General features: G+C 44.2%; 2 protein-coding genes across 16 annotated transcripts in view; one reads left to right on the forward strand and one right to left on the reverse strand.

Annotated features, from left to right (window-relative positions):
- Positions 1-933: 933 nt before the first annotated feature.
- On the reverse strand, positions 934-23,114 carry ANKUB1 (ankyrin repeat and ubiquitin domain containing 1). 11 transcript variants are annotated; one of them, XM_083504223.1, is made up of 7 exons: positions 22,985-23,114; positions 16,668-16,848; positions 13,945-14,088; positions 11,441-11,657; positions 8,041-8,155; positions 6,166-7,095; positions 934-1,731 (listed from the first exon to the last, which is right to left on the reverse strand). In XM_083504223.1, the coding sequence occupies exons 2-7, from the start codon at positions 16,755-16,757 to the stop codon at positions 1,632-1,634; spliced, it is 1,596 nt and encodes a 531-aa protein (XP_083360349.1). In that variant the 5' UTR covers positions 16,758-16,848; positions 22,985-23,114; the 3' UTR covers positions 934-1,631. The 11 variants fall into 11 exon arrangements, with proteins under 11 accessions (XP_083360349.1, XP_083360346.1, XP_083360351.1 ...); XM_083504220.1 differs by having other exon boundaries at positions 8,041-8,194; XM_083504225.1 differs by having other exon boundaries at positions 8,041-8,194; positions 16,668-16,752; positions 22,985-23,065.
- Positions 22,462-23,176, forward strand: part of RNF13 (ring finger protein 13) — a 50,753-nt gene continuing 50,038 nt past the window's right edge. The window contains exon 1 of one of the 5 annotated variants that reach the window (XM_083504423.1): positions 22,462-22,657. The gene's annotated coding sequence lies outside the window, so the exon portion shown is untranslated. Of the gene's footprint in view, positions 22,658-22,820; positions 22,949-23,046; positions 23,142-23,176 lie in introns of those variants that run through there. The other 4 variants (XM_083504428.1, XM_083504427.1, XM_083504424.1 and 1 more) reach the window with 4 other exon arrangements.

Genomic DNA, 23,176 nt, shown 5'->3' on the forward strand with positions numbered 1-23,176 from the left:
CTCCTGAGTATATTTCAGAGGAGCCCCCCTGTACTCCTTTGGCTATGCCTATGCATCTGAAGAGGATTTGGGGCCCCCTCTAGAACAGGGTTTCCCAAACTTGGGTCTCCAGCTGTTTTTGGACTACAAGTTTGGGAAACCCTGCTGTAGAATGGCCGTGGTGGTGGTTTTTCGCAGGTGCATTTTGCAACATGCAGTTGATGCGGGAATAGTGCATTAAGTGGTGGATTTATAGTGGACCACACATCATTCCCCTTTATAAGTTGTTCTGTGATTCATCTGCAGTGTTGCTGCACTGCTGCCTTCTGAAGAGCAACGAACGTGGGGCAGACACCCCGCCCCAGACATTTGTGGCATAGAAAGTTGCAGCTATTTTGTTGAAAGTTGTATATGCACCAGTTGGAAAATGAAGTGGCACGTGCCAGCCCTGAAACTTTTGCAGGTACAAATGATATTGAAAGCAGGATCATAAGTTCCCTGATTGGGAGGGCTTTTGGTTGTATGGGTTGCCAAGGGAACAAGTAGGCCAAAATGGCAGCTTGGCCCATGGAATCAGAATTGTAGAGTTGGGACCCCGAGGATCATCTAATTCAACTCCCTGCAGTGTAAGAATCCTGCCCACAGCTGCCTCCAGGTGAGCTCCATGCAGGAACCATATTTCTGCTCATGGTTCAGCTGTGGCTAAGTGTGGAGACATGCCCAACCCCCAAGAAATATTCTCTTTAGGGTTGTACACTGGATTCAAACCTAGGACTCCTGCATGTGAGACCAGAATTCTTCCACCAAGCTTGGGCTCCTTCTGTAGCCAAATGTGACCTTTTTTGTTTATTTTACTATACATGTGTGGTTCATTCTCTACAACAGTGGTTAAGAGGGGAAGGTCAGAGACAACAAAAAAGGAGATAAAAAGGCATAACTGCTTAATTTCTAAGATTCAGTAAGCTGCAAAATGTGCAAGTGCTTTTACTCTGCTAGAAAGGTTTCACAGCCCGTTTACTTTTTGTATTTGTCCCACACAAGACAGAAGGTTTCAATTTTAATCTACAAATTTAACCCTCAATCCAATTCTCCAAAGACAGCACCTGTTGTACACGTTGAGCACACTAGATAGTCTGAAAATAGTCCTCATTATCCAAAGGCTCCAAGGTGAAAATCACACGCAATATCTCTTGAGGCTTCACTCTTCAGTTTTTAACTAATTTTGTCTTTAGATAAGCAAGTCTTTGTCAACTTTGTATAGGTTTATTTGCTGCATTAAAAAACCCCTCAATTCTTTTTTTTAAACAGACTTCAATCCTCAGGAAAAAAAGTTCAGCTGTCAATTCCAACTTACTAGCCTTCAAAAATGATTCCCTCTCAATCTACTCCCCTCAGATGAAATTTATGTAAAGTAGCATGCTGACTACTTATAAGGCCTGTCAATTTACAGTTCCTGACACTAAGAGCCAAAAATATACAGTCACAAATTATATATTACATTTTGAATATATCTGCCTTATTAATATTCCACAATGTAATCCTCTTTGTGTGTAATTGGTGGGGTGGGAAATCTAGCTTAAAGTTATCAGCAAATGTGTCAGGATCTCCAAACACAACTTTTCAAGATGGATCATCTCCAGCAAATGCTCATTTCAAATGGAGGCTGGTAAGGACACAGGTTTGTATATGCTTTTTTTAGCCAGGGTTCTTGCAATGCCAAGTTGTTCAAGCCAAGGTTTCTCTTTAAATGCACTGCAATAGAAGATTTAGATATGATGTCTGTTACTTTTCACTGTCAAAGAAAAAGCAGAGAATAAGTACATATCACACCTAGTTTTAAATATATATAAAAGCAAACAGACAAACCCAAACACCCTGTTTTAAATCAAGGAAACATAAATATGTAGTAATGCTATAGTTGGTTGATGCATTTCCATCTCGTACTATTTTTATTTATGCAGTACTGTAGGTGTACGTAGAGCTTTGCAGATTAACATAAGCAAAATTAGAATTCCTTGCCCCAAAGGGAATGCAAATGGAATTTATCCAGAGGGAGAGATACCAGGGGGAAAGTGGAAAAAAGAGGCAAGGTGATAAAGGGATAAATGTGAATATTTACATTCAGATGCATTTAGGGTTTGTTTCTGCAAGAGACAAACACAGAGTGATTAAACCAAAGGCTTAATGCTGAAGTGGCTAGTCTGCAGCCCTCCTGGTGTTGTTGGACTACAGCTCCCATCATCCCTGATTGTAGACTGTACTGCTTAGGGCTGATGGGAACTGGAGCCTACATTGCCTCAAAACTTACCGAACACAGAATGTGTCTAGGAGCAATCTCCATGCTGTTGGTTTCCTGTGTGCAGGATTCCACTCCATTTCCAACAGGGAAAACATTCAGACGTATCAATTCCCCACTTGCAGCTTGAGGTGGCACAGTCCGGGAACAGTTTTGCTACGTGATGTGTTATGAGATGCTCAACTCCCAACTCCCATCAGCCCCAGCCAGCATGACCAACGATCAGGCATGTGGAAGCTGCAGGCAAACAACATCTGGAGGCCACAGGACCCCACTCCTAATCTATACAACTCTAAATACGGTGGTCAGATAGGGACTGATTATCATGTGAAGACTATTTCAGGAAACTTCCATGGCAAACATTAGCCTGTTTCAGCTTCATGCATCATCAAAGAGAGACCACAGCAGTGATAATAGTTTTTACCTTTCGCCTAAGATGGGCACAGGTTATGATGCAGAAATCTGCAGTAACTTAAACTAGGGCAAAACATATATTCATGGAGGACATCAAATGACTACTAGTCATAATAGCTATATTGCCTCCAGTATCAGAAGCAATATACCTCTGCATAACAATTACTGGTGACCACAACCAGAAGAGGGCAATTACACTCATGTCATGCTTGTAGACTTCTCATAGGTATATGGTTGTATGCTGGGCTAAATGGGCCTTTGGTCTGATCCATCAGGGCTCTGCTATTGCTCTTAACCATTGGCTGCCTAGGAATGTCACAAATCATCTGCCTCTGGCCCTCCTTCCCCTTGCTAATAAAGATCCTTGTGTTGGTCTGGAAAATCCACCGGTGAACGGTATGGCTCTTAAAAGGTCCATCATGGAAATGTAGGTAGATATGTCCTCAGTAAGTAAACAATCCAGGAACTGAAATCACAGTATGATTCTTGCTTGGTTTTATCTCCCTTTGGTTAGTACAAGCCACCGTTCCCAGACTTCAGATGTTATGCAGAAGCCAAAGCACATGATAGTTGGTTCCCAATCAGCCTAACCTAAAACCATGGTTTGGGTCATCATTTGATGCAGATCGGTCTCTTCCATTTTATATGTTGTCTACGCTTATTACCTAGTTCTTTGCTTGTTTTATTTCCCTGCAGGGTTTAGCAACTGTCAGCTTACTCAGCAGTTTCCTGTTATTTCCTGCCGCCCTTTAGCTTGTAGCTGCATAAAGGTATTTTTCTTCAGATGGAAACACCAGGGTTACTATTGCTTAAATCATTACCACCACATGGTGGCACTATGCATTCATCAGCGAGAGTCTCACTCTCAAGTCTATCCAATTACAGATAGGTAGCCGTGTTGGTCTGCCATAGTCAAAATAAAAAAAATCCTTCCAGTAGCACCTTAAAGACCAACTAAGTTAGTTCTTGGTATGAGCTTTCATGTGCATGCACACTTCTTCGTGTGCATGCACACTTCTTGGTGTGTATCTGAAGAAGTGTGCATGCACACGAAAGCTCATACCAAGAACTAACTTAGTTGGTCTTTAAGGTGCTACTGGAAGGATTTTTTTTATTAAGTCTATCCAAGACACCCTTGTGTAGGAGCCTCCCTCAAATAAATATTACAGCTAATGAAGAAGATTCAGTTACTGCATCTGCACTTCTCTCTTGCATATACAATTAATATATATATATATATAAGAGAGGGAGATTATGTATTCTATGTTTTTTCTCAGAATAAAGTAGCCTACCCAGACCCTGTCAGATCCAGCTGTCAGGCATTTGTTAAATAAGCTGCAGACTTCATTTACAGTGGTACCTTGGTACTCAAACGCCTTGATTCCCAAACGCCGAAAACCTGGAAGTGTTCTGGTTTTCAAACTTTTTCAGAAGCTGAACATCCACTGCAGTTGTCAGCTATTGTTTCTGGGGCGCCTGCACAAATCAGAAGCTGCGCCTTGGTTTTTGACCATTTTGGAAGTCAAACGGACTTCCGAGATGGATTAAGTTTGGCACTTTTGTTTTTGCTATTTATTTTGCGCTTTTGTTTTTGAGGTTTTTTTCAATTAATTTGTTTCTGTGACTGTGTGGAACCCAGTTCAGCTACTGATTGATTGACTGATTGTGTGACTGTGGAAATGGATAAAAGCCCCCCACCCAAACAATGACTATCATCAGTGCAGGTAAGGAAAAAAATAATTTTAATTTTTATCATCTACAATGCTGTCTTATTTATTTTATAGTACAGTACATTGATTATTGCTTTTACTTTATGGATCAGTGGTCTCATTAGATAGTAAAATTCATGTTAAATTGCTGTTTTAGGGGTTGTTTTTAAAAGTCTGGAATTGATTAATCCGTTTTGCATTGCTTTCTATGGGAAAGCGTGCCTTGGTTTTGGAACACTTTGGATTTGGAACGGACTTCCAGAACGGATTACGTTTGAGAATCAAGGTACCACTGTATTTAATTATTGTTGTTTTTTTAAAAAAAACTTCAGTCCTGCATTATATCAACTGATTTCAGTGCAGGGTACATACTCCAAAAAATAAGGCCAGGGGTGCAGAAGTGAGGCATCCCTGAGATGGGGTGCTCAGGCTACTTTTAACCTACAGCAGGTCCCTCCAGCTGTTCAGACGAACAGGGTTCTCTGTGAGACCTCAAGCCTCTTTCTCTGAACAGCTTTCCCCAGGATCTGAGTTGGATGAGTTCCTGACAGCCTAGCCTTTTCAGTTGTGGTGCCTTAGTTGTAGAACACCCTGCCAAATCAGTTGTATCTGGCCCCCTGTTTTCTCGATTTTAAGACGATTCTTAAGATCAAGCACATTTTATGTTGACAGGTGTTTTCAATTCACTGTCCAGGCTGGCATGTTTTCCCTGTTGGATGCTGTGCTGTTTTTATACTTCACTACTTTATGGTTGATAGTATCTCGCTTTTTCTAGTGCTTTTGTTTTATGATTTAGGCCCTAATCTTACAATTATCTATCGAGAAGTATGTCCCATTGTTTCCAATGGGCGATATCCTACTATGACTAATGGCTAGATGGAACTTCTTTCCAGGAAAATTTTTATTTTCTTAAGTTGCCTCGACTGCTGTGCTCACCATAGAAATACAGGTAAATGTTAAATAAAACTGTAAAGAAGATCAGTGCAGTTTGTTACTGGAAAGATACATAGAATTGGGTGAATCGATGGGATAAAATAGCTTGTGACAGATCAGGAAAATGCATAAAACATATGCCTTTAAAGCACACCTAAAAGGTAAAGGTAAAGGGACCCCTGGCAGTTAAGTCCAGTTGCAAATGACTCTGGGGTTGCGGTGCTCATCTCGCTTTACAGGCTGAGGGAGCCGGCGTTTGTCCACTCTGCAGTTTTTCTGGGTCATGTGGCCAGCATGACTAAGCCGCTTCTGGCAAAACGGAACACCGACACGAGAGCAGCGCACGGAAATGCTGTTTACCTTCCCGCCGGAGCAGTACCTATTTATCTACTTGCACTTGGACGTGCTTTCGAACTGCGACTGAGCAACGGGAACTCACCCCGTCGCGGGGATTTGAACCGCCGACCTTTTGATCGGCAAGCCCAAGGCTCAGTAGTTTAGACCACAGTGCCACCCACATCCTCAAAAGCACACCTAACGCACGTTTAAAGAAGATGTTTCACCCAAAGAACCCAAGGGGATTGCATTTTATTAAAGGTGCTGAGAATTATAGCCCTGCAACGGGTAAAGTACAGTTCTCAGGATTCTTTGGGGGGAAGCCATGTACTTTAAAATGTCACTTTTTATTTATTTATATTTTATTCAGTGTTGACGGTGGGGTGGGGGCAGAATTAAAAAGGATACAACACCAATAGTGTGATTAGCTGCTGTCTTTCAGACTGGGGTGTTTCTGGGTGCATTGCCCACCCTTGGTAAGAACAAAGATAAACATACCTGGCTATGGCTAAGCAGTAGATTGCATTCTCCCTCGGTGATCTTCCACTGTGTTCTGAAAAAGACTTGACAGAAGAATTGAGCAGAATTTTTGCATTGGAGATGGAATAACGAGAAACAGGCTTGACAACAGAGACAGCGGGTAAAGGAACTCTTGCTAAACACATATTTTGGTCCATATTTTCTTCACTGCTAATGTGCAGAATCTTCCTCCTGGCGTTATTTTTCTGTGTCAGTCTGCCCGCATTAGCACTGTTGTATGCATTTGCTACCAGGGGCAATTTGACATTTGTCCCTAGGTACCCCTTTGAAATCGTCAAGCACCAGTCACCCTGCCCGTGCTGGAACTGAGAGTTTATGTTTGGTAGTTCATAGCGTCTGCGGTCTGTGCCCTTGACTGTGGCCAAATAAAAACTTTTGGAAGTCATTTTGGGCTCTGTGAAACCATCCACAAGGACAATATCCCCAACCCTAGTCCTGAAGACTGATGTCTGCTTGCGCCGCTTCTTCGTACAGATGTTATTTTGAGCCTTAAGCAGCCACAGTTTTAACTTGATGTAGATTTTCATGGGAAGGGAGGAATTAGGGTAAGAAACCACGGACCACATCTTGGTGACTAAATACAGCACACAGTTCTTGTGTCTGTGTCGGATACATAGCTGCAAGGGAGTTTGTCGTGCAGAGTTCTGGCATTCCAGGCATAAGACACTGTAATTGACAAAGGCTTTCAGAACCATGAGCTGGCCTGCTTCAGCAGCTGCATGAACTGGACAACTGGTGACATCTGGCTGGCTGTTTTCGTGACACCACTCTCGATAGGGATGTATGCCAACTGGTTCAGTGGGTTTCACACCCTGTTTCAGGAGCCACGCCAAAAGCTGAAGGTGCCCAAAAAAGGCTGCCATATAAAGAGCTACCCTCTTTTGATATCTGAGAGAGAGAGAGAGAACATGAATGAATAGTGAAAAGTAAAACAAGTCCTTTGCAAAAATCATAGTTAGGCACGCAGTAGCGAGAGGATAATGCAACAAGTTTTTTTTTTAAGTCATGAGTCTGAAAATCCCTGAATAAAAGTAAATAATAATAATATTAATTTATTATTTGTACCCCACCCATCTCGCTGGGTTTTCCCAGCCACTCTGGGCAGCTTCCAACAAAGATTAAAAATACATTAAAATGTTACACATTAAAAACTTCCCTGAACCTTCAGCCTTCAGATGTCTTCTAAATGTCAGGTAGTTGTCTATCTCTTTGACATCTGATGGAAGGGCATTCCACGGGGCGGGTGCCACTACAGAGAAGGCCCTCTGCCTGGTTTCCTGTAGCTTTACTTCTCACAGTGAGGGAACTGCCAGAAGGCCCTCAGGGCTGGACCTCAGCATCCGGGCAGATTGCTTCTGACTGCAAAAGGAACTACTCACTAGGGCTGTGCAGATCAAGCTCCATCTCAGGCTGGATCTAGACACACCAAAGAAGCGTTTCACTTTAAAGCATTGTGATTTTAAACAGGGAAAACGGGCAGAGAAAAATGGGACTCCACCTCTCCATCTGGTGGCACAATGTTATATCGCATATACAACGCATATAAAGCACTTTTTCTTTACCAGTCTAGCTGAGTACTAGTACTCAGTACTAAGTACTTTGGGGTTCGCATTTTGTTTTTGTTTCTCTCCCTCCATTTGCAATCCATGAAGGGAGGCACCTAATTTGCCTGAAAAGCACCTTTCGTAAAGGTGTCAAAGCAAGATTAGAACCTAGGCCAAATAATAAAGTTTTTTTTTTTCTTTAACGGGAGGGGCATTTTGAAACTGACCGTCTCGGTCTCAAATGGAAAACCTATTTATAAAGTTAACTATTATTTTAAATTGATTGTACCTGAGCACTGGTTCTTCCTTTGAAAGATAGCGCTGGACCTTGGGCTTGTTTCCTAAGAGACATCCAGTCAGGAATTCTTTCCACCCATCCCAAACATCCAGGTGAAGTGTTGTGCCTGCCAACAGAAAGTTCCAGTTCTCTGCTCTGCTTTTAGCTTTTTCATGAAAATTTTAAAATCTCACATATTATAATAGACTTTTCACAAGGTCATTTGCTGGTGGGAACTGTTGTTAGATGCCATCACAACCGAAGTGTCCTATCTGAATTCTATACAGTTCTGCTTCCCCCAACCTGCAAGTCCTCCAGATGCTTTGAACTACAACTCCCATCAGCCCCAGCCAGCATAGCCAATGGGAGCTTTAGTCCAACCATTGAGAGAGCAACAGGTTGGGAAACGCTAATACCGTATTGGCCTGAATATAAGCTGTATCTAAATATAAGCCGCACCTTTAAAATTCAAAGGGGGGGGGGAGAGACAATACCCAAATATAAGCCACTCCCTTAAAATCCTGCATGCACTCACACCCATTCCGTTTTACCGTATGTCTGTTACAGCAGCAATATCGTAAAAGCCAATTTTTGTAAGATTGCGAACTTAAGCCACACTTTAACTTTTCAGAGTCGGAATTTGGAAAAAAGTGAGGCTTATATTCGTGTCAGTACGGTATATTCTTTGTCACTAGACAGAAGAGAGCTAGAAAGAGAAAGTGAAACCCTGGCTTCTTCTGGCCCTACTTTTATAGTCAGCATGACCATGACAGAAAGATATAAGAGAGCCAGTTTAAGCCAGCTGTGCTCAACTTCTCTGAAGGAATAACCTAAACAAGAACTTATGAACAGCGCCAATCCTGAATGTATTGGATTTGTGATGATTATGCTCATTTGCATTCAGTAGCAGTAAAGCTCTGCTGGATGAAATATTAATTGCCTCTGGTCTATTTTTGGGAATCCTGAAAGTTGTTACTCTGCTAACTATACAATGGAATCTACTCTGGATCATAGCTGTCAATTTTCCCCTTTTTTAAAGGGAAATCCCCTTATTCCGAATAGGATTCCTCGCAAGAAAAGGGAAAAGTTGACAGCTGTGCTCTGGATCAATACTGAGTTGAATTCCATGACACTTGTACATCTTGTGGCCTGTTCATGTGCAGGTTTCTGTGGAAGTAAATACAATGGTACCTCGGGTTACATACGCTTCAGGTTACATACGCTTCAGGTTACAGACTCTGCTAATCCAGAAATAGTGCTTCAGGTTAAGAACTTTGCTTCAGGATGAGAACAGAAATCGTGCTCCGGCGGCACGGTGGCAGTAGGAGGCCCCATTAGCTAAAGTGGTGCTTCAGGTTAAGAACAGTTTCAGGTTAAGAACGACCTCCGGAACGAATTAAGTACTTAACCTGAGGTACCACTGTATGTTTAATGGCTTCTCTGCTGAGCGTACAATGGCATACATTCCAAAATTATTGGAGGGCAAAGCAGGACACCCCTGCCCCCACCATCCCACCTGTCCCACCTTTGTACTCCTTCGCTCGCTCACCAACCCAATCTTGGCACTACCTGCCCAAGCCATCTCTGCTCTCCTTTACTCACGCTGCTCCTACTCCCTGCCCTCCTCCCTTGGCCTGCCACCTCTTCCTCCTTTGCCAGCACTGCAGATGTACTTCCGGAAACTGGCTTCCAGAAGTGTCAGGTCAGAAGAAGTGAGAAGAGCAGAGACATGCAGGGGAAAAGGTGGGTTCTGCTTCTGGGTTGTTGTTTTTTTGGCCCCGTGCTCTGGTGACTCACATCACAGCACGGAAGCAAAAAGTACACCAATGTTTTGGTCCTGCACTCTGGCACGGCCACAGCATGGGTCTGGGACATCCAGGATTGGGATCAGAAGCCAGGAAGGCTTCTATCAATCTGGAATGCACCGCTTAAAATGGGATAGTTGAGTGGTATGCACTGGACTGTAGCCTTACACCCTCGTTTTTACGGGAACGCCTCTACTGGTATGCCCCGCAGAGGACCTTAAGGTCCATGAATAATCATAGTTTAGAGGTCCCAGGCCCCAAGGAAGTCAGATTATCCTCCACCAGGGCCAGGGCCTTCTCAGTGATGGCTCCGACCTGGTGGAATGCTCTGTCCCATGAGACCAGGGCCCTGCAGGATTTAACTTCCTTTCGCAGGGCCTGTAAGACAGAGCTATTCCATCTGGATTTAAATTTAAACTTAGCCTGATCTTTTATTCCCCTTCCTTTCCTTCCCTCCCCCTCCCCCTCCCCTTTTTATGAAGACTACCCACTCTGGGAATCCCACAGCTAATTCTCCCCATGTCTCCTTGCTGGCCCAAATAGGACTAATTTAGCCAGCTAGCCCTGGTGATCATCTAACGTTTATGGGATGGATTTCCCCCCTAAATAGATTTTTGAATTCTGAATGTATTGTTATTCACATTTTATACTGTATTTTATGCTGTTTTTTGTTGCATTAATTGCCGTATTTTTTGCTATAAGACTCACTTTTTCCCTCCTAAAAAGTAAGGGGAAATGTGTGTGCGTCTTATGGAGTGAATGCAGGCTGCACAGCTATCACAGAAGCCAGAACAGCAAGAGGGATTGCTACTTTCACTGAACAGCGATCCCTCTTGCTGTTCTGGCTTCTGAGATTCAGAATATTTTTTTTCTTGTTTTCTTACTCCAAAAACTAGGTGCGTCTTGTGGTCTGGTGCATCTTATAGAGCAAAAAATACGGTAAGTGTTTTAAATTTGTTGTTAGCTGCCCTGAGCCCGGTTTTTTGAACCGGGAAGGGTGGGGTATAAATAAAAATTATTATTACTATTTATTAATTCTATACATATATCTTTGCTCAGAATTACACCCCGAGTTCAGTGGGCTTCACAGCCTGGTAAGTGAGCATAGGCTTGCAGCCTTACTCTATGACTGTACTTATTTTGCTTTTCTATGAGGCAAGCCAGTGTATCAACAATGCTTCCTTTCAAGTCTTTTTTTGGAGTGGGGAGGTCTTGGTCGTTTCATAGGCTACTTAGATATAGATTGCTTACTACAAAGTGTTGTTGTTTTTGAATGTGCAAATTGCAGCAGCAGTATCTCTGAACAAAGGCTGAATTATCTGACTGCATGGTTCTAAAAAGTTAAACTTAACTAGCTTTTTATCAGCTTTCTTCGTTTTAACATTTCCAAATACTCTATATCACTTGCAGATGTTAAGAAGGCACTCGTGGGAAGGCCCAATAATATTGCAAAATATGGTGTTGTCCAACATACACAAAAAATATTTTTATTCAAGGAAACAGTCCAAAATGATACCTATTTCTTAAGTTCAGATATTTATAGAAAAGTCTGGAGAGCTATGTTATCAACATGGGAGTAGATAAAAACCCACAAACAGTCTTAATACCTATATCTAACTGATAATCACTCAAGGTATTGCAGTCGTACATCTCTCTGCCCTCTGGCGTCCTGAGACAATAAATGCTGTTTGGAAAGCCGCACTTCAGGGTTACCAGGCTTTTTAGCTGGGAAACCTTTAACCCCAGGAGATAAATCTTCCCCATGATAGGCACTTTTTCATTAGTGACAGCATTGTAAACATAGAAAACTGGCTTATCTTCTTCCTGGAAAGGAAACCCAACAATGAGATCAATATTCCAGTGGTAATATCCTTTGTAAAATTGTGTTTATAGCCCATGTATAATTCTGACTATAAGACATGCAGGCATCCATTCCCAATGCATAGAATGTGGTCTTGTGGATGATGCTATAGCCCACAATAGCAACAATCTCTACAGTGGGGAGATACAGGAAGATATGAAGACCTAGCACTGTCCTATATACAAAGAGCTGGATCTGAATTCCAGATCAGCCTAATTACAACTTAGCGCAAGTCCTTCTTTTGCAACCTTCATTCCTATCTGTGAAATAGGAATAACCACTGCCCTATCTCACAAAGTAGAGGTGTTCAGAGAGAAAACAAAACAGGACTTGTAGAACACTTGTCGCAATTAAAGGTCCTGTTGAATGGAAATAATGGTTTCCAATATAGGATTTCCAGGCCAAGAGAACAATGTCTGGCTATGTTTCTCCATCTCTGTAGATGCCCCAATATGAGCACAGTCCTTTTTTCAGTTCAATTCTGTTTACTCCAACTGAGATCAGAGGATTGCATTCCTAGGTAACTGGGCAGAGAATTGCGGCTCTCAATGTTCTATGCTTTGTTCTCATCTTCAGTGATCTTAGTAATGCTGTGCCAGGAGCAATAAAAATTCTGGCAAACTAACTCTCGAACTGAGAAAACAAAGTGACCTGGGATAAATTGTTTCAGGATTCTCAAACCACAGCCAAGCTGAATTCAGAAATTCTCTCTGTTTGCATATCAGCTTCAAAAAGGGGGGGGGGGCGCAGAATAGCTCTGGGCATTGGGGGAAATCTAAATGGCAGATTTCAAGTCACCTGGTACTGATTCAGGGCACTGCTGCTGCCGCCGCCGCCACCACCAGGTAAGTCCACCTGGTGTCACTAAGGGCCCCTTCCAACTTTGCCAAGAAGCTGGCTGTCCTCAAGCCCAGAGCTAGTACTGCAGCCAGCCAGCCCATTGGCACCTGAGATTTGTGTTTCTGGGACTTACCCTACTCTTGTGGCTGTAAGATGTTTCAACTGCTTTTTAATTCTCAATTTTTACATTGTTCTAAGTAGCTCTGGGACCTGCTGGTGAAGGGTGGGTGACAGATAACAATAACAATAATAGCAACAACAACAACACCCTGCTCCTCTGCCTCCCTTAGGGCAAAACTAGCATCCTGCTGGATGCAGCAGGTAGGGGCAAAGAGGAACATCCTTTCACATCTCACAGGCATTGACACCCAGGCAAGGAGCTGTGCTTTCTATCAATTATGTACAGATCTGTCGTTTCCCAGTTTCCATTTTTCTGAAGAACTACAAAATGTGATAAGATACGGGATACTAAGGAATATGGAATATTCAAGGTTTTGCATTTTAAAAGAGAGCCTTGAAATCTTTCAAAGGCTGTGCTCATACCATACATCCAAATCACAGGACTCCCCCCCCCCAAGAATCCTGGGAACTGTAGTACTGGGAATGATAGCTCTGCGAAGAGTAAACTACAGTCCCCATGATTCTTTGCAGGAATTGAAGTGTATGGTGTGTGTGTTGTGCAGTCAAAGTTCCTTAAAAATCAGTGTGAGGCTAAAGTCTGTGTACATGTGGCATTTTATTCTAGAATCAGTGGAGACTGAGTATTCCCCTCACCCCACGTAGGCCACACACAATCAAGATCTGTTGCGTATTTTCCTGCCCCCGGAAAGCATGCATTGAGAAACTGGTTTCATTCCAAAAGGTCACCATAGATTACCCCACACAGTCTTCTTTTGAAAACAAGTGTCGACAGCCCAGGCAACAGGGTGTGTATACATAGCTGCCCAATGACATAGTGGGTGGGCATCTAACTAGGTCACAATCGCCACCTCCTTCCCCTTTCACCTAGGACATGTGTAGGGAGGACTAGGTGTGGATAATAACCCAATCAAAGAGAGGATTTTCAAAGGAATATCAAGAAACCACACCCATGCTTGTGGATGGCACAATCCAGATTGAAAGCAAAACGCTGAGGATAAGCATGTACAATTCCAGATAGAAAAGGCATATTTTTGTGCTACAAACACCTTGTTGTGTACTCAGCCTAAGGTTTAACTCTCCTTGCATTAGCGCTTTCCTGCCATCATTTTCTGAAGGTGACTGCATCTCATTGGAAGATCAGGTGCTTTTTGATTCCTGCTGTGTGATCCTAGCCCAAGATCTATAATTTAGCGAGGAAATCGGCATGCATGGAGACTTTCTGTGCTAATTAGGCAGCCTAGGTTCGTTTGTTTTAAAACCGTACTATACCTTAACAACACATTTGATGGTCGAAGAAACTGATATGCCCACATCAGCAAGTATCCAGCTGTCCTTTAACACTGCTCCTGCATAAATTAGCTCCAAATACCGCCTGCCTTGCTTATCTTCCGAGAGAGGAACATGAAAATAATCCTTAAGGGGGGGGGGGAATAATTATTTTAGAGCAAGTCGTAAACACTTACATCCAGGGCAAATAACCTGTTAGCATTCAAGTCAATACCCACCACTGAGGGAGCTACAGGGAAGGCCTATTGCTAAGTGCAAAGTACCGTATTTTTTGCACCTGACCATAGGACGCACCTTGTTTTAGAGGGGGAGAACAAGGGGAAAAAATTCTCCCCCTCTCTGCTCAGTGCCCCTTCAGTGAAGTGGCAGGAGAAATGGAGCCCCTTCCATTTCTCTTCCCGCTTGGCTGAAGGGGCGCTGTGCAGCTCTCCCTCTCTGCTGAAGCCGGGAGAGTCTTGAGTCAGGACTCTCCTGGCTTCAGCGAAAGGAACATGAAGCCTCCGGAGCGCAGCAGGAACTTGCGCTGCGCTCCGAAGGCTTCAGGTGGCTATCCCTGAAGCCTGGAGAGCGAGAGGGGTTGGTACGCACCGACCCCTCATGCTCTCCAGGCTTCAGTGAAAGCAACGCGAAGCCTCCGGAGTGTGGACAGAGCGCTCCCTCTGCACTTCGGAGGCTTCATGTTGCTATCGCTGAAGCCAAGGAGCCTGCATTCGCGCCATAGGATGCACACACATTTCCCCTTAATTTTTGGAGGGGGGAAAGTGCGTCCTATAGAGCAAAAAATACGGTACCTTTCCCAGGCTCAGTTCCTGGCATCTCTGTCTAAAAAAACCAGAGGCTCACTGACAGTCAGTGTAGACAAAGGGCTGGGGAACTTTTTCAGCCTGAGGGCCACCTTCCCTGGCAGGCAACTTTCCGGCAGCCGCACTGCAGCAGTGGGCAGGGCGAGAGGCAGAAGTGGGTGGAGCCATGGATGTGCCTTGGACCTTAGTACAGCAGACTTGCATCCCAACCCTGCAAAAGTCTCTACGCATTCATCCACATGCATATCCTCCATCCAGGCAAACAAAGGGTTGTCACAGCCCTGAGGGCCAGACAGAAAGGTCTGGAGGAACACAGTTGGTTGCCAGACCTGAGGTTCTCCACCTTGGTGTAGATGATGCTGAGCTAAATGGACCACTGGTGTGGTTCAGTATAATGCCAGGTTCCTATTAAAATGGGAATTAATTGTTTATGTGGATCCCACCCTCTCACCACCCTTGCCTCATTCGCAGCTATGTGGACTAACCCACATAGCATTTGGTGATGACTTGTTGCTTCAGTACAGGAGGCAGGGCCTGAGTCCAGTATTAGAGACTGTAAGGCAGTGTTTTCCAAACTTGGGTCCCCAGCTCTTTATTGAACTACAGTTCCCATCATCCCTGACCACTGGTCCTGCTGGCTAGGGATGATGGGAGTTGTAGTCCAAAACCAGCAGGAGATCCAAGTTTGAGAAACACTGGTGTAAGGGGTCCCATTGCAGTAGGGGGACACTTAGTGTGGGGTGGGCAGCCGGCAACCTTCCCGACCCCAGTGGACTCCAACTCCCATCAGCCCCAGCCAGCATGGTCAACAGTCAGTGGAGATGGTAGTTGTAGCCCGATAACATCTGGGAGGCCACAAGCTGCTTATCCCAACTCAGTGCCAGATCCTGTGCTCTGTTTACCAGGACCAGGTTCTCTCATGCTGTTCTTCATGGCTTGAGGTTATAATAGGCTTTAAAATGTATCTCTCTATCTCAGTTTTATTTCCCTGATGGAGAACAAGAGTCCTTTTGAATTCACTGGGATATACTTGCAAGTAAACATTCATACTATTGGACCGTAAACGTGTTTGGGTTGCAATCCTATGCACACTTGCTTGAGGATAAGTGCCTCATAATTCAATGGGACATACTTAATAGTAATAATGAATAAAAACTCTGCTAAATTAAAGCATATTGAACTGTATTTTTATTTTGTGTTGTTTCATATCGACTTACAGTGCCCTGGAGTGAATCTGAAGCCCCCTTCAAATGTGTTTGGTGGTTGTGCCAAAATACATAAATCCTTGTACACAAATTTAAACTTTCTCTTTTGCATACTGCAACTGGAAGGGTTTAGCTGGACCTTACAAGACAGCAAAGCACTTAGTTATTTAAGTTTGTCTACTCAGCTTTCATCACTCAAAGAGACTATACTAACCATCTCTCGTGAAAATATATGCAGATTCAAAACTACTTAGTGAAGCTGAGGTCACATTCACACCATATATTTAATGCACATCTAGAGCACATAACTTCTTCCAAAAAGAATTATGGGAACTGTAGTTAACCCCTCAGGGATAAATTCCCAGCACCCTTATTGGGAACTACAGTTCCCAATATTTTAAAGTCATGTGCTTTAAATGTATGGTGTATATGCAGCCCTAATCAGATGGATTAAAATGTAAAATATTATACTCTAATATAAAAACGGATAATATAAATTTAAACCAGACTCTTGAAATGAAATACAACGAAGACAATTCCATTAAATTTGAACTCTCCTTTTTTTTTAAAGAACCCAGCGCGTAGGAAGACGTTCCTTAGAAGTTTCACTTTGGCAATGAATATTATCTGATTCAGATTCTCACAAGCACTTAAAATCAAATTAATAGAGAACGAAGCAACTTGGCCAAGCCCTTACCTTTATCATCAGTTTTAGATCTTTCACTGTGTTCTCTGATGAAATGTCGAAGGATTCCCAAAGTCCTTCAAAAGCGATGAAAATCCTCATTTTTGGGGGGGGGGGGGAAGCTTTTTAGAAACGCCTCCAACGTCTTTCTACTCCATCAAATTCCATGTCAGATGCAAATCTTATCTCCGCACTGGAGGCAAAAGAAAAAACTATTTAAAGCAGGCTGTAAACATCCAAGCAAAATGTGCACATCCCACCCTGCCCCCGCCTCCCAAAAGCTAAAAGGCAGCCTGGAAAACCCAGGCTCAAGCAGGCAGAGTAGACCCTGCAGGAAACAATGAGCGGAATTTGTTTCCCAGGCTGCACTGAACAGCAAAAAAAAAATGTTCCCTTTTCCAACCCGTAAACTTAATTAAACCAGCAAACCACGTATTGATCAAGGCATGTGCATGCATGTTCCAAGCTAATCACACCCGTCGTATTTACTCAACAAGCACTTCTCAAACCACAGAGCGCCAGAACATAAGTGAGTCTGGTGTTTATTTTATTGCTTATGGTAAGCTTTGCACTTTCTGTAAATAAATCTAATCTCAGCACTCATGTTACCATAACAACTTTATAAGCCAGTTCCACCAGTTTGGATCAGAAGCCAACTGTACTCCCCCCCCCCCAACAAGGATCAGACAGCTTAATAGCTTGAAACTATAGTTACCGTATTTTTCGCTCTATAGGACGCACTTTTTCCCCTCCAAAAATTAAGGGGAAATGTGTGTGCGTCCCATTGAGCGAATGCAGGCTCCTTGGCTTCAGCGATAGCAACGTGAAGCCTCCGAAGCGCAGAGGGAAAGCTCCCCTCGCACTCCGGAGGCTTTGCGTTGCTTTCACTGAAGCCGCCTGAAGCCCCCGGAGTGCAGCGGGAACTCCCACTGCGCTCCAGGGGCTTCAGGCGGCTATCCGCAAGCCTTCGGAGCACAGCAGGAGTTCCCGCTGTGCTCCGAAGGCTTGCGGATAGCCGCCTGAAGCCTGGAGAGCGAGAGGGGTCGGTGCACACCGGTGCCTCTTGCTCTCCAGACTTCGCTTCGCTGGAGAGGCACTGCACAGTCTTCCCTCTCTGCGCAGCGCCCCTTCAGCGAAGCGGGAGGAGAAATGGAAGGGGCTCAGTTTCTCCTGCCGCTTCGCTGAAGGGGCGCTGGGCAGAGAGGGGGAGAGTTTTTTTCCCCTGTTCTCCCCCTCCTATGGCCCGGTGCGTCCTATAGAACTAAGAATACAGTATCTGAAAAGCAAGTGCATGAGAACTGGGTAAAGAACCATTTAATATCCCTGTGTTATTTCATATGCTTTCAAGCTTGGGAAAGGCATGTCTTAATGGCACCATGTTTGTTTATTTAGTCATCTCCGACTATTTGTGACCCCATGGACCAGAGCACGCCAGGCACTCCTGTCTTCCACTGCCTCCCACAGTTTGGTCAGACTCATGTTTGTAGCTTCGAGAACACTGTCCAACCATCTCGTCCTCTGTCGTCCCCTTCTCCTTGTGCCCTCAATCTTTCCCAACATCAGGGTCTTTCCAGGGAGTCTTCTCTTCTCATGAGGTGGCCAAAGTACTGGAGCCTCAGCTTCAAGATCCGTCCTTCCAGTGAGCACTCAGGGCTGATTTCCTTCAGAATGGATAGGTTTGATCTTCTTGCAGTCCATGGGACTCTCAAGAGTCTCCTCCAGCACCAGAATTCAAAAGCATCAATTCTTCGGCGATCAGCCTTCTTTATGGTCCAGCTCTCACTTCCATACATCACTTATGGCACCATAAAGACTTATAAATCTTTTGTGGCAAAAGCTTTCGTGGACCAGAGCCCACCATTAGGCGTGTGACATGTTATCCCTAGTTGGATGCTTGCAGATGCACTTATGAGAATAGAGGTGGGAAATGTTTTCTTCTCCATGTGCCCTCAGAAGGCCACTCAAAGGAGATGCAGAGGTATCTGCATAAGAATGGGCTTTCTTTAGTGGAGCCCTTCACCCTGTCTGTGGCATGCTCTCTCCAGGGAGAAGCACCTGGTGCCATCCTAAGACCTTTTTGCTTACTCAGGCTTCCGGTCATTAGGCTAACTCCTATGGTGGTACCCGTCTTTTTGTGGGGTAGGAAGGACATGTTCTTATTAATGTCCCTAGACCAGCATTTTATGTACAGTGGTACCTCGGGTTAAGTACTTAATTCATTCCGGAGGTCCGTACTTAACCTGAAACTGTTCTTAACCTGAAGCACCACTTTAGCTAATGGGGCCTCCCGCTGCCACCAGAGCACAATTTCTGTTCTCAACCTGAAGCAAAGTTCTTAACCTGAAGCAATATTTCTGGGTTAGCGGAGTATGTAACCTGAAGCGTATGTAACCTGAAGCGTACGTACGGTAACCCGAGGTACCACTGTATTTTGTATTGTTCGTTACTTTAATTTCTTTCTGGTTTTAAATTGCTTTTATTTGTTGCATGTTATCCTGTCAAGTCACTTTGAGACTTTTTTTGGTACAAAGTGACTGATAACTGTAATAAATCAGTGTCATCGTCATATGGCCAAATGACAATGGAATTCAAGAGGCATGCATATGTTTAAATTTTAAATGTATAAAATATAATCAGAGCCAATTGAAATGCTTGACAACTTGTCTGTATACCAGGACTCTTAGGTGGTTTTGCTGCAAATCCTCTGTTTTGTATCTTAAACTGAAAATATTTTTGTGGCTAACAATTCCTGCAATAGTAAGCTAGCTGATAACTTCGAGAGCAGCCTTCCTCCACCTGATGTCTAATGTTCCTTTTGTATTGCAGTAAGTTGTTGTGTTATGGAATTTGGCTTTTTGATCACTCCATGTTCTGCTAAATTTTAAATGGCAGGAAAAACTGTATGCCAATATTCTGACCCAAATTTAATCAATGCAACATTCCAGCATTTTTCTGAGCCAGTGGGGTTGCCATTGGATTTTTGTCTAGTAACAGTTAGCACAGAAATGAGCAATGCACATTCACTAGATGCCAGTAGATTCCCAGAGGCGGCTTTTATTTGTCTGAAAAATCATGTGAAATGTGAATATGAACAGGTAAGGAAACATTGTGAAGGTGGAATAAAATGCCATCTGAACACAGACACACACACCACAGATACGACACATTTTGTTACGAGGCCCTATTTGTTTGTTTTTAAGTTTTTTTAACAGATGGGCCACTGAGAATATTGCCTTTCCATATATATATATATATACACTATATGCCACGGCGTTTCTCCTTTTCTAGGACTGAATTCAGATCTTCTACATTCAAGCATAGTACTCTTTCGCTATTAAAGTTCTGCCCAATGTAGGTTTTGCCTCCAAGAACCGAATCAGAAAATGTAAATGTTGTACTGACACACCTCTATGCCGAAAACCTATGTAACAATCAAGGAGTAGTCAGATAACCTTCACACAACTTTGTTATCACTGTCAGGATCAATAACAGCCTACATCTGTCACCTGTTAAGTCTCTTTCTGCGTTTCCTGGTGGTGCAAGAATAAGGCCCTAACCACACAGTCACACCCTGAATCACCAATGGCATTTAAAATGTCATCAGGCTGGTTTGCACAGGTTTGCTTTATCATCTGACGACTGTAACACCAAGTGAGAACTTCTATGCATACTACTACTTTCTTTACCAAAACTGAACGATCACTTAAAGATGTTGATGGGCAGCACCGATATATCCAACAGAATTATAAATTGCTGTCATACCAAGCACAATGTCTTGAATGGAAAAAAAAATGCTTTGGCCAAAACAGAAAACACATCTGCTCACACAAGGCTGGCTTCCCTATTTTCACCAATCCACCTGTCTACTGCTGCCTCCGCACCACTTTGCATAATGTACCAAAGGATCTCCCCCTCCCGCAACATCAACTTTTTAGTGAGTGCTGTAGCTCAAGGGGCTTAGTGTAAATTTTGAGGCTTCAACTTTTGGAGACGGAAACACGCTTTGCTTGCCGAAGAATACCTCTGGATACAAGCCACCCTATCTGCATAATGTAAAGCCCTTTTCAACTGAGCTGTTGCTTTTCTATGAAATCAGTTCACACCACGGGAAAGTCAGCGGACTAAGGAGCGATATGGTAATAACAATGGCATGTGATCTTTTACTCAGAATGTACTTCAACTGTTCTGCAGTCACACGGCAACTGGTAACTGGAGCAGAGTTATATCTGGCAGTGAAAGAGGAAGGAAGCTCCCTTCCTTGATTCAAGCAATAGATGGGGCAAAGCCGGTCTTCCCCTTCCCGTGGTGTGAACTGATTTCATAGAAACAGCTGCTTTGAAAAGGGCCTCACATTATGCAGATATAGTGGCTTGTATCCAGAGGTATTTTTCTGCAAGTGAAATGCTGAGCAACCCCTTCAACTTGAGCATCTACATTGCTATGTTACATGTGAGGAGACCAGGTTGGTTTGCAAGTAGCTACTACAGGCAAAATAGACCAAAAACAATTTATTATTTTACTGATGCAACATTTTGTCACTTCCATTTGTCTTCTTACTGTCTTTTATTATTAATAAGCTTCATTAAATTGGTCTTGGGTGCATTTGTATCAGCCTCAAAGGGTTATTTTAAACCTTTGTTTGCCTAGACTATTTGGGAGCCATTTTGGGATTGGGGAAAGCCAAGGTAAGCTATATGCTCTCTGGTCTCCAAAGTATGTACCTTGGATCCCCAGAAATCACTCCTGTCTAAGGGTGAGAGAGAACCTAAGGAAGTTTAGTAACAGCTTGCCTAATAGCCTCTTGTATGACTGGTAGGCATGGAAAGAAAAGAAGAAAAAGTCATTTATCCCCTCCTGCTACATTTCGTACATCATTTCTAAGGGCTTCATATGGAAAAGTGCTAGCATGAGAATCATAGTCTATTCTTGCGTAACTTCAGAGTAGACATCAAATGTTATTCAGTCAAATCTACATCCAACTGGGGTGGATGTAGATGTATAATAGATGTATAATAGAAGTCTTAATTTTGCAGCATCTTTTCTCTCTTTCCTACTCCCAAACCACACGGAGCTTCTTTCCTTTTGCTTCCCACCCTGCACAATATGTGTATCTTCCATCTTGCAGAGATCTGTTTCCTCTTATTAGAAGCTCTCATTGGCTTGTTTTCCTTTATATTATTAGCGTTCAGCTTTTTCCCCCGGCACAATACCAGTACTCCCATCCCTTATTCGGCACTTCAAGCATCTTCAACAATTGCCTCTCACTTATTTGCTTTGTCACGAAAGGTGTGTCTTTCTTTCTTTCTTTGCATCTTAAGCCACCTTTTCCCACCTGCAAGAAGGGCTTCCATCCCATGCATTGTCGAGGGACCAGCGTGGCTTCCTGATGGTTGTCTTCATGAGGGCAAAACCAAAACAAAACCACTCTGCACATGCTCAAAGGCTCTGCTGTCGCTTGCAACTGGTTCATTCCAGCACATAATATCGTATATAGAACAAATGACCTAAGTAAATTTATGCCATCATTTTGCTTTAATACAGGCTCCTGAGAATAGCTGTCAACGTTTCCATTTTTTTTAAGGGAAATTCCCTTATTCCGAATAGGATTCCTCGCAAGAAAAGGGAAAAGTTGACAGCTACGCTCCTTAGGCCACCCGCCCTCACCCCCATTTCGCCTTCTGCCAGGACCAGCCACCGCATCCTCCCTCCTCCTCCTCCCTGCGGGCCCCGCCCCCTCCGGCGGCCGTCACGTGCGAGCATCCGTGCGCAAAACACCGTCCGCCCCCCTGCGACGGGCATCCGGGAGCGGCCAATCCCCGCCGCCCGCTTCTCCCTCTCCGCCTATGCGTGGGCGCGTTCTCCGCCCGGGGCGGGATTTCCGCCGCTGCTTCGTCTGAGGGGTCGAGAGAGAGGGGTCTTTAGACTATGGATTCCGCCTGAAACTCTTCCCTCGCTGGGCAAACCCCGCTCGCCCCTCGCCGGCTTCTGCCTCCGGATTCCGGGTAAGCGAGAGGCGGGCGTCGCCGCCGCCACTGCCGGGCTGAGAGGAAGCGGGCGCCGGAGGCTCGGGGCTCTGCCGGCTCCGGCGTCTGCTGCGCGGGGTCGTTCGGAGAGCCCAACGGACCCTCTCGCCCTTCACGGGCCTTTGCCGCCTCTTTCCCCCCTCACCTACCTGATCCACCGAGAGCCCGCTTTCGCGAGGGGGGAAAAAGAAACGCGTCATACGCGCACGTCTGAATGGGGCGAAGGGCGGGCGCGTGTTGACAACCCAGGAATCGGGAGGAGCCAAGTTGGCAAGTTGCACTTCACTTTTTAAGGCCTTACTGTACTTTCAACTTCTCGTTTCCCTCCTCTTCTTTTTTTTTGCGCTTTGGGTCGAAACTCGCGCAACGCAGCGTCGGGTTTCGAGACGCTCGTCTGCGCAAAAGAGCGTCTGATGCGCCGGCCTTAAAATCGCTCCCCTTGTTTAACGCGGCCCCGTGCCAGGTATGTAAAGGTGTGCTGCATTTGCCTTGGTTCTT

The sequence above is a fragment of the Podarcis liolepis genome (genome assembly GCF_965112155.1).
Source record: "Podarcis liolepis genome assembly, chromosome: 5".
NCBI lineage: Eukaryota > Metazoa > Chordata > Lepidosauria > Squamata > Lacertidae > Podarcis > Podarcis liolepis.